Here is a 12128-nt window from a genome sequence, read left to right as displayed (position 1 = left end):
ATTCTGTCCAAGTCTTCCTGGAGTAGTTCGCAATCTTTGTCACATCTCACTTTTCTTAACAATTTTGCATCGTCTGCAAATAGGCTCACATAACTGGACACCCCATCCACCATGTCATTTATGTAGACTGCGAACATTACTGGTGCCAACACTGATCCCTGTGGAACTCCACTCTCCACCAATCCCCATTCTGATGGTCTGTCCTTAATTATTGTTCTCATTTCTCTTCCTACCAAAAGTCTTCCATCCATTTTAGTAAACTGCCATGCACTCCTCCTACCATTTCAAGTTTCCAGATCAGTCTCTGGTGTGGTACCTTATCAAAGGCCTTTTTTAAATCCAGATATATTCCATCAGCCCAACCATCTCTTTCCTGTATTACATCTATCACCCTCGAATAGTAACATATCAGGTTTGTCGTGCATGAACGCCCTTTCCTAAAACCAAATTGACACTCACAAAGTATGTCATTTTTCTCCAAGAAGTCTGTCCATCTATTCTTCACCACCCTCTCACACATCTTAGCTACCACACTTGTAAGTGACACTGGTCTATAGTTCAATGGGTCTCTCTTGTTACCTGATTTATAGATTGGGACAATGTTAGCTCTTTTCCAGTCTTGGGGCACTACGCCTTCCCTTAATGAGGCATCAATTACTTCACAAACTTTTTCTGCCAATTGCTCCCTGCATTCTCTTAAAATCCATCCTGATACCCCATCAGGTCCCACAGCTTTTCTCACTTCTAAACTCCCCATCATGTTCTTGATCTCCTCCACAGTTACTTGAAACTCCTTCATAATCCCTTTCTGTTCCATTACCAGTGGTTTGTCAAAAGCAGTCTCCTTTGTGAATACCTTCCGAAAGCATCCATTCATAGCCTCTGCCATTTCCTGGGATCTTCACTGTATACTCCATTTACTTCTAAACTTTCAATACTTTCTATTTTTGATGTTGTTGTTCACATGTCTGTAAAAAGCCTTGGTTGGTCTTTACATTTATCAATTATATCCTTTTCTTGTTTCTTTCTTTCTTCTCTTCTAATCAACACATATTCATTTCTTGCTCTTTTGTAACTTTCCCACTGCTTAATCCGTCTTTTCCTTCTCCACCTCTTCCATGCATCCTCTTTTCTTGTTCTAGCCTTTTCACATCTATCGTTAAACCAGTCCTGCTTTCCAACTTCTCTATGTTGTCTTATTGGTACAAATTTTTCTCACCTTCTTTGTATATTTTTATAAATTCCTTCCACTTTTCATTTGCTCCTTAGCACTCTTGAATTTCATCCAATTTGTCTCTTGAAAGAATTTCTTTAGGTTTCCAAAATCTGTCTTGGCATAATTCCATCTTCCCACTTTATATTCTTCATTTCTTCTAGATTTCTCTTCGTCTATCACCTTGAACTCCAAAACTGCATGATCACTCTTTGCTAAAGGGCACTCCACCCTCATCTCCTCAATGACCATTGGCTCTGTACTAAAGACCAAGTCCAGTCTTGACGATGCTCCCTCTCCTCCAAACCTAGTATCTTCTTTGACCCACTGAGTTAACACATTTTCCATTGCCAGTGTCAATAGTGTATTTCCCCATGTTGTCTCTGATCCTTCCATTGACCAGTCCTCCCAACACACCTCTTTACAATTAAAATCTCCCATCATTATAGTTCGTTCACAGCCACCCAACATTTCTTCCAGACATGTTCCTGTATCACTTATCATTTCTTCATATTCCTGTACTGACCATGCATTTGTCTTAGGTGGTACGTACACCACTATGTAGTGCCTCTTTTTCCTTCATTAGTTTCTGCTCTGATCTTTAGCACTTCTGCCTTTCCCATACCTTTTTCACTTGATCCACCTTTATATCTTTTTAACCAGCAACATCACTCCTCCTCCCATCTTACCTACTCTATTTCTTTTCCAAACGTTATATTTCCTTCTCCAACCTTCATCAGGTCTTCTCCTCTCTCAGTTTTGTTTCAGTAAGACCCACAATATCTGGGTTCTTGTCCCTCAAGTAATCGTTGAGTTCTAAAATCCCGATATCACTCCATTTATGTTGGAATACATTACATTTCGCTCATATGTAAGTTTCTTTAGTCCTTTCTTGCTGTACTTTTCTGGGTTATGAACCACTTCCTCAGTCTCATATCCAAGATTCTCCAGAAAAACTCTTTCTTCTCTCTTCTGTCCTCTCTTCATTTTTTTCAAAGCCTCCTTTCTCAACTCATTTAACATTTCTCTTTCCTTTTCACCGAGATCTCTTCTCAACCAAATCTTCCTTGTTGTTTCCTGCTGGGCTAGCCTCCATGACTTCTCCACCAATTCATCTACATCCTTTTGTGACTTAAGTTTGATTCTTATTGGCCTCATACCTTCTCTTGTGAACTTTCCAATTCTATGGAAGTCCTCTATTTCTTGTACTAGGTCTTTTCCTCCTCTTGCACCACATTAATGATATTATTTATCACCTTTTTATGTTTTCTCTCTCTCCATTTTACTCGGTGTCTTATCCTCCTCCACACCAAATATCACCACACATCTCTTTTTGTCTACAGTTTCCCTCACCAATGTCTCATTTGACTTAATAACCTTCACCACTTTCTCAGCTATCTTCTCTTCTATGATCTGTTGATCTATAATTTCAGCAAGGCCCAAAGTTTTCTCCCTGACTCTTTGATTTCCTTTTCCAGACTTGCAACTTTGTAATTTACCTCCTTTCTTTCCACTTCCTGACTTTTTTCCATTCAGCCTGCTTCTCCATCACTTTTCCTAGAGATTCTCCACATTTTTCGCAATTCACTTTAATTAGCTTAACTTCCTCTTTCAGTGCTGCATTTTCCTTCTTCATATCGGCACAGTCTCTTTTACATTGTCATAACTCGTTTCCAGGCCCTCATACTTTTCAAACAGTTTTTCAATTTTACCTTCTAACTCCAGAATTTTCTTCACATAAGCGCTCTTCTCCATTATTCCTTGAAACCCTGTGAAGTCTGATTCCTCTTTCGAGTTCACGGCCGCCATGTTGCGCAGACGTAAACAAACCAGCTGATGGCTCAAACGCAGGCTACAGTTTATATTTACCTTCACTGGACATTATTTTGCTAATCAACAGTTAACATGACTATATGGAGACGGGACAAACATTACCAGCTCCTTTCCCACCTTGGTTACTCTTAGGTAACTGTAGAATTATAGATGATTGCTCTGGAGCTCAGCGACCACCTCCGCCATCGACGATGTCCTGTGTGTGTGTGTGTGTGTGTGTGTGTATATATATATATATATATATATATATATATATATATATATATATATATATATATATATATATATATATATATATATACATACATACATACATACATACATACATACATACACATATGTACACATACACACCACACCACTGACTTTTCAAATTGTCCATTGCTTTCAAAATCTATTGAACCAAGACCCATTAAACTGTATATGTAAACCCTCTATAAATCAGATCAATTGGGGGAACGCCTTGTCAGAACATCAGACGATCTGATATATTGAATTTATCCTACACACACACAAAATTACTATAACATCTTTTATCATCAAAAGTTGGTACATATACAGTTAAGTTCTTAAGTTCCGGAAGGCAACGGAACATGAAAGTTCGAAAGTAACAAACTTTTGGAACTTTTAACAATATATGGAACCTAAAAGTTATATTAATTTTCTGCAAAAATATTAATTGATCAGAATAATTAAAACAGAACACATTTATGCACTTAAAACAAAGACAAGAGGAAGAGAGTGACCACAGAGCCATATGAGAATTATTTATTAATATTTTCACCCCCATGAGGGGATGTGCATATCATCTGTGACAAGGTAAGCAATAAATAACATTATAATCCTGCTGTAGTGCAATGCAGAACACTTCTTAACTTTCCAGGATTTTCTGGAGCACAATTTTGGAACAGAGGAATGTAGGAGTATTGTAAGGTTTGTACAATCGCAAGCTCAAATTGATACCTAAACTGGATGCTCACTTCATATTCAGTGCCATCCAATTTAGATTAGAAAAATCTGGTGGCTATATAGAATCCAGTTTATCCAATATCCAACTAGTTCATATTAAATTTATAAAGGGTTTATATATATATATATATATATATATATATATATATATATATATATATATATATATATATATATATATATCCAACTGCTTACTCTGTATAAGGGCCTTATCCGTCCCTGTATGGAGTACTCTTCGCATGTTTGGGGGGGTTCCAGTCACACAGCTTTGCTTGATAGGGTGGAATCGAAAGCTCTTCGTCTCATCAACTCCCCTCCTCTGACTAACTGTCTTCACTCTCTTTCTCACCGCTGAAATGTTGCATCCCTTTCTATATTCTATCGCTATTTTCATGGTAACTGTTCTACTGATCTTGCTAACTGCATGCCTCCCCTCCTCCTGCGGCCGCACTGCACAAGGCTTTCTTCTTCCTCTCACCCCTATTCTGTCCAACTCTCTAATGCAAGAGTTAACCAGTACGCTCAATCATTCATCTCTTTACTGGTAAACTCTGGAACTCCCTCCCTGCATCTGTATTTCCAAATTCCTACAACTTGTCTTCTTTTAAGAGGGAGGTATCGAGGCATTTGCTCCCCTAATTCTGGCTGACGGTTTTGGCACTTTTTCTTCTCTTTGGAGAGCCAGTGCTCAAGTGGGCTTTTTTTCTAACTTTCTTTTTTTTTTTTTTGCCCTTGGCTGGCCCTCTTCCCTACATAAAAAAAAAAAAAAAAATATATATATATATATATATATATATATATATATATATATATATATATATATATATATATATATGTTTATATTTATACACATTTTTCCCATGATACAATGTGCATAATTTATCCTTAGTTTATTCTAAATGCAAAAATGTATTGACAGCAACTTTCCTCTTCAGTTATTTTTGGGTGCAATGACTCCTCCTAGTACTGGCCGTAATAACATCTGTGGACGATTCACCCGACACCTTAATATCATGTGCATTGATACCTTTGAGGATAAAACGTTAGACAAAATATTTGGATCAATTATGACATGGCGCTTTAGCACTCAAGAAGATGAAAACATCCAGAGATTGAGTAAGGTAAGTTCATTCTGAAGTTGTTGAATCAATTGAGTTTTCATTGAAAGTGGCTTACTGATATGGTAACATTATCATATTAAAGTGTAGCATAATATGAATTTTCCTAAAGTCTTATATTTTCTTTTTCCAGCATCTTTATTAATTTTAATTTGTATATTGTAAAATTATGTGTGATTACAGTAAAACCTTCATAAGTGGAATCCATAAGTTAGACTCAGCCTTTTCCATTTCATGAAAATTCAGACTTGTGTAATATCGCTAAAATACATTGGAAATCCCTCCTGCAGGTTCAGAGTTTTCAGTTCATTCCCTTCCTCCCACGAGAGTCTCCATTTCAGGACATAATGCAAAGAAGGACTGCTGGTGTAGCCTTTGTAACAGCATCTCCTAGGTGCAGTTTTTTTATGGTTTCTTTTTATTTTCTGATCTCCTCTTCTGCATCTTTCAAATTAATTCTCATTCTCCTCTCTTCTTCCAAGAACTGGGTGCTACTCGGGTGTACTTGACTTTCAACCACATTCCTTTCCAAAATTCCTGTGGAAGCAAAAAATGGTCAGCTGGCAAAATTATTCTAAAAAATGCTCAAAGAATTAAAGAAATATTTAATGTCACAAAAGTGCAGTAAAATATATTTAAACAATACCTTTTATCTTACAATCCACAGCATAGTGTTTAGCTTAGGTGAATGTAACAGGAAAGTCAAGCAAATTGAAATTTTCCTGTTCTCACAAGTGATGAGTTGATTAGTTGTTTTTATTATGATTTTTTTTATTTATTCATTATCATTATTTTATTTATTTCATTTATTTTTTGGGAAGTTTGTTCATGTGTTGCTCATAAGTCACATACCCAACTGTATTAGGGAGGTGGTGTCATTCTGGATAAGGTGGTGAGCATGGGATTGGGCAGAGGTCCATGTGTTGGTTCCAATCCCACCACATACCACCTTGGAAACCTTGTCACTTGTTGAGTGGTTTGAAGTTACCTACATGTCATCATGATACGGTTCTAGGTGGTTATACCAAAGATGAGCTTAGGTGGTGATATGGGCCCTAATATGGGTACCGCTATGAATAAAATTGCCTATGCCACAAATGGGTGGAAGCTGAACAGCACTTCCTATAATCTTCAAGTAGACCTACAGGCACTATAGGGGCCTTAACATAAAAGAAAAAAAATTTTTTTTTGTTGTTTCAATATTTCTGTTATCAGAAAAAGGAACTTACCAATAATTGTGGCATTCCCTGCTATAGTGAAATGAGCAACACCCAGGTCAAAATTGAGTTGTTGCATGCATCAGATAGGGTAATTCAAGCTCTTTCATGAGGCATCTGACATAATCTGAAAGCTCAAAACACAAGTTCATAAAGTTGAAATATAATAGAAAAACTCAAGATATTTTCACTCTCGAAGAGCACAGCAAGACATCTGTGCTATAGTGAGGCAAGCACCCCAGAAAAGTACCAGGACCAATTACTAGGTGTGATTATGGTGAGTCATCACCTGGCCAGTAGAGGTGCAGATGCTTTAAGGCAAGTGCCATGTATGGTTGCTTACTTCATTACAGAATAGGGCTGTAGAGAGGTAAGTGCACACATGGCTAAGTAAAGAGCGGGACTTTCAAATACTGTTTTCTTGATTATTTGTGTGTGTCGCTTACCTCACTATAGCAGGGGGGCGCCACAATTCTGATCTTCATTTTTCTTTATAATCTCAGTTTATCAAATTTGTCTTCCCTTTTCTTACTTTCTTCTCTTGTCTTACCATTTTTATCAGTTCATTATCTTTATCTTGAACTAAGCTGCTACAAGTAAGCAAAGTTAATATACAGGTTCTACAAGATGTGCATGGTTATTAGGTCAAAAGTAAAGCTTCTTTACTCTCAATCTTTCACCCTAGCATCAAAACACATCATACAGCACCTGCACAAAAGCTTTGTTTACCTGCATCAGCTTGGTTCACGGAAAGTACATAAATCTTTATATAGAAAATAATTATCGTATTGTTGATGAGTTTATTTTTGACACAGTAACACTGAAATAACAAAAAAAAAAAAACCCTACTACACAATTTTAGGAGGAAAGCAAATTAAACTGCAAAAAGAAAAGATAAACAAGATGACATTAGGAAGGTGCTATTGTAAAGATAAAACCTCCTGACTTTAAACCAGAACCAGAACCAGCAGCCCTTCTTGGTGTAATGTCATAACCTTCACAGTAATTATACAGTGTATGTTATGCAGAGTTTGATCTAGCTGGACTAAGTTTATCATGATGTCAGTTTGCAAGAATTATGCAGAAATAACTTTTCTGATTTATATGGAATTTTTATTAATTTAAGTTTTAGTGTAGTATATCAGCTCTGTAGTATGTCTACACTAAAGTGAGTGTTTATTTTTCATTTTTGTTTTATTATGTTAATGAGGGTATTTCTGCCTTAAGATTTCTTCTTGTTCATAAGTGCTGATTTTTTGTGTATTGCATAGTATTGTTAGTTTTTTGTTAAGTACTGTATGCCATATATAGTAATCCTGATTTTTATGTCTCATTCAGTTTTTCAGCATGTGTTTGTTAGGTGACTTTCTTGAAAATGTACATTGATTTAATTTTCTTTTTCATTCTCATTGCTAGACTCTGGTTGAGGCCACTAGAGAAGTGTACAAGAGCATCATCTCTACATTCCTCCCCACACCAGCTAAAAGCCACTACGTTTTCAATTTAAGAGACTTCTCACGAGTAGTGGGTGGGATCCTTTTGGTACCCAACACTTGTCTCACTTCTGTTGATAAAGTTATCAGACTTTGGCTTCATGAAACCTATCGCGTTTTTCATGATCGCCTATGTGATGACAATGACAGGTATCTTTAGAATTGTTTTGTCCCAAAAATAAGTGTAACAAAGTGTATACAGAAGTAAGAGATAAAGATATGAGACTGATCTGTAGCATTTGGATAGTCATAATTTTTAAATTAATGATATTTTGTGTTTTGCAGACAAAAGTTCTTCATGATAGTAAGGAATATATGCCAGGAGACATTTCACCTTGAGTTGAATTCAGTTTTGACTCATTTGGTAACAGAGGAAGAAGATGTAGATGCCCAACATCTTAATAATCTTATCTTTGGAAATTTTATGATTCCTGATGCAGAAAATCCTACATATGATGAGGTGAGTGAAAGAGAAGAAGACACAGCCTGCCTAAAACTGACTTATCTGATTCTATATAATTTCTCACTAAATCCTTATGTGATAATACAGGTTGTCTATTGATACTCCAGCATCATTTAATCCAGTTTTAATTCAATATGTCACAGGTATGTGATTAGTTTAGTTTACTATGTACAACCACGATATCATTGTGGTGTGCATTGTTGTGAGAAAAGGGCATTAAAACATTTACCAGGTATGTATATTACTTATCTTATATGGTATCACTATCTCTGAAGTTGGATTGATAATTTACTTTTGCACTGTTTTGGATGTAATATGTTTTTGATAGAAACAGCAAAAAAACAAGAATGATAATTGATAACTTAGCATCATAACATACATATTCTATGTATGAATGTAAAAATACAACTTTTGAGTATTATAATATATTTTGCACATCATCAATATCTGTACAGATTTGTATTGATAAAAAAAAAGACTTTTGGTCTATATGAAATATGTTAAGGTAAATATAGAGCAAGTAAAGGAAGCAATTTCATTAGTACCAGACACTTCCCTTGAAGCTGTGAATCATCCCAGCACACACAACTGCTCGTTAGAAACTGATTGTCACCCTTAAAAAAAGGAAAATAGGATTGCTTTTTGCAAGAAATATCTGCCATGGGATAAGAAGTGGCAACAAGTGTTATGGAGTAATGAGGCTGTATTCAGTGTTACTGGGGACCGAGGTGGGAAAATGTATAGGTGGCCAGGAAATAATCCATTAGACACAAAATTCATCCAAGTGACTTAAATATCCAGATAGATTAATGGTGTGGGGTACTTATGGCTAGGCTACCACAGTGTGAGGAAATTGGTGATTCTACCGATGAATGTTTTGATGAATACAAACCAATACTTGGAACTACTGAGTGATCGTTTGGAAGATTGTTTTGAGATGTGCCAAACAAAGCTGTTCTTAAAGGATGGTGGGCCTTACCACACTGCTAAGCTTACTAAGAAGTGGTCTGATTTTGTGCAAGTGGATTATATTAATGACTGGCCTGGAAATTTACCTAATTTAAACTCCATTGAGAACTTATGGCCGATAATGAAAACAGGTTACATTACCATTACAAATAATTAATACTTAAGTTTGAGGCTGCCATCCAAGATATTGGAACAATATTGACCCTCAGTGGCTCCGTCACATTGCAGAGTCTGTCCCGAGGCACCTTGATAAGTGTGTTAAGCAAGAAGGGCACCCAACAAAGTACTTGTGAGGGGACAATTAGCTGTTTTTGGCTTATGGATTTTTTATTGCTGCAACCTTCTTGTGCCAATAATTTTGATTTAGACTATATGTACTATATATATATATATATATATATATATATATATATATATATATATATATATATATATATATATATATATATATATATATATATATATATATATATATATATATATATATATATATATATATATATATATATATATATATATATATATATATATATATATATATATATATATATATATATATATATATATATATATATATATATATATATTATTATATTATATTATATTATATTATATTATATATATATACAGCCAACCCCCGCTTAACGAAGGGGTTACGTTCCTATAAACCCTTCGTTAAGCGAAACTTCGTTAGGCGAACCCATTATAACAAGTTTAACCCCTGGCTTAAACTTCCATTGAGAATAAACAAAGCGAGAGTGCATCATAGTACAGTAATGAAGTAAAAATTATGAAGTTAAACATTTAGGCAGTTTAATTTAAGTCACTATGATGTATGCTAATGTATGTATGTACGTAACTTTATAACGTTGATGACCTTAAATTTATGAAGGGAGGGAGAGTGAAACAGGAAAGACACTAACCGGCAACCTGTGGAATGTAAACAAAGGGCGCATCATTGTATCACATACAAAACTTATGTACCACATTTCCACAAGGCTTTTCATTTTATCCATTGTAGAGTCACGAGTTCAGGTGGTCTCACCAGTCACCAGCCTTCTTAACAGAGTCTGCTGACTTGAAAATAGTAGAGACAGTAGATGGAGTCAAGATGGTGGCGAACAATGCTATTAGTTTCCTCACCTCTCGTGTCTGTGAATAATATCCAGCTTCACTTCGAGAGTAAGAGACTTCCTGGTCTTTTTAGCAACGCTAGACAACATTGCAGGACGTTTTGGTGGTAAGTTGAGCGAGGGAAGACGAGCTGGTGCTGACGTTGTTATTGTTTTGAACAGGGGGAGTGAGTAGTGCACGTGTTGTCCACGAGGGGCGCTGGTGTATTCAAGAGCCTGTCGGCTTGCGTGATACGTCAGGGCTTTCAAACTTGGAAAAAATTACCTGGATAAAAGTTTGTTAAAGCGAGTTTTGTGTTCGTTAAATGAGCAGTTGGTAGTAAAATTAAACCTTCGTTGTAGCGAAATTTCTTTGTGTGAACCTTCATTAAGCGGGGGTTGCCTGTATATATATATATATATATATATATATATATATATATATATATATATATATATATATATATATATATATATATATATTCTTTTTTTTCTTCCCAGATACAAGATATGAAGGAACTGCAACAAGTAATGGAAAACTATCTTCATAACTATAATCTGGAAACCAAATCTTCTCTCTCTCTGGTGCTCTTCCAGTATATAATACAACATGTATCCAGAATTAGTAGGGTGCTTCAACAGCACTCTGGTCATGCTCTTTTGGTTGGTCTTGCTGGTTCGGGTCGTCAAAGTGCAACAAAACTGGCTGCCTTCATGGCCAATCATGAATTCTTCCAGGTGAGATCAATTTGATAGAAATATTCTCATTTTATGTAACAATTTTAATTTCATAGTTGGGGTTAAACATCATTTCACATACTGAGTGAAGTAAGGTTAAAGATTATTTTTATATCATTTCACATTTTATATTTGATAACTATCAACTTTTGTTTGAATGTACAGTGCAGTCTTTCTAGTGTGTTTGCATGTAACAAATTTGTATCTAGCAAGATTATTTGATATCTACCCTTACTTATATCTAACATATGAGTACTGTTACGTTCACCGGTTAAATGGGTAGGATTGGCATCGGGGAGCCAGTGAACAATAACAATAAAAAAAAAAAAAACCACTGCAGGTTCAACTGGTGAGGAAATGCAAAAGGGGGACACTTAAGAAGCTATTTAATAACCCAATAACAATGTAACTGACATACACATATAGATATAACATGAAACATGAAACTGACATACACGTATATATATATATATATATATATATATATATATATATATATATATATATATATATATATATATATATATATATATATATATATATATATATATATATATATATATATATATATATATATATATATATATATATATATATATATTAGTGTAGCCAGGGAGTAGATTCTCTTGTTTGCAGACGATATTGAAGGCGTGAGCAACTTCAGCAATGTTCAGTTTTTGCTGAGCTTTCTCTATTTGTCTTATTAATTCTTTGTTTTGAGCAGTATGAGCTGTCCTTTTGGACAGCTCATCGGGGCTCTTACTGCTCAAAACAAAGAATTAATAAGACAAATAGAGAAAGCTCAGCAAAAACTGAACAATGCTGAAGTTGCTCACGCCTTCAATATCGTCTGCAAAGAAATATATATATATATATATATATATATATATATATATATATATATATATATATATATATATATATATATATATATAACACAGAAATAAATACAACAGTAAAGAACCCAACTTAATACCTAACAATAATACTAATCCTATATGGA

The 12128-nt window shown here is 35.0% G+C and overlaps 1 protein-coding gene across 5 annotated transcripts in view; it reads left to right on the top strand.

Annotated features, from left to right (window-relative positions):
- The window catches only part of LOC123519062 (dynein axonemal heavy chain 3-like), a 386884-nt gene that overhangs the window by 318794 nt on the left and 55962 nt on the right, over nt 1-12128 (top strand). For all 5 annotated transcript variants that reach the window (XM_045280233.1, XM_045280235.1, XM_045280232.1 and 2 more), the window contains 4 exons: nt 4951-5136; nt 7767-7993; nt 8129-8303; nt 10889-11125. In XM_045280233.1, the coding sequence (XP_045136168.1) occupies nt 4951-5136; nt 7767-7993; nt 8129-8303; nt 10889-11125 (825 nt within the window). The remainder of the gene's footprint in view (nt 1-4950; nt 5137-7766; nt 7994-8128; nt 8304-10888; nt 11126-12128) is intronic.

Source organism: Portunus trituberculatus, chromosome 44, assembly GCF_017591435.1.
Source record: "Portunus trituberculatus isolate SZX2019 chromosome 44, ASM1759143v1, whole genome shotgun sequence".
Taxonomy (NCBI): domain Eukaryota; kingdom Metazoa; phylum Arthropoda; class Malacostraca; order Decapoda; family Portunidae; genus Portunus; species Portunus trituberculatus.
This window is presented reverse-complemented; position numbering and strand designations above follow the sequence as displayed.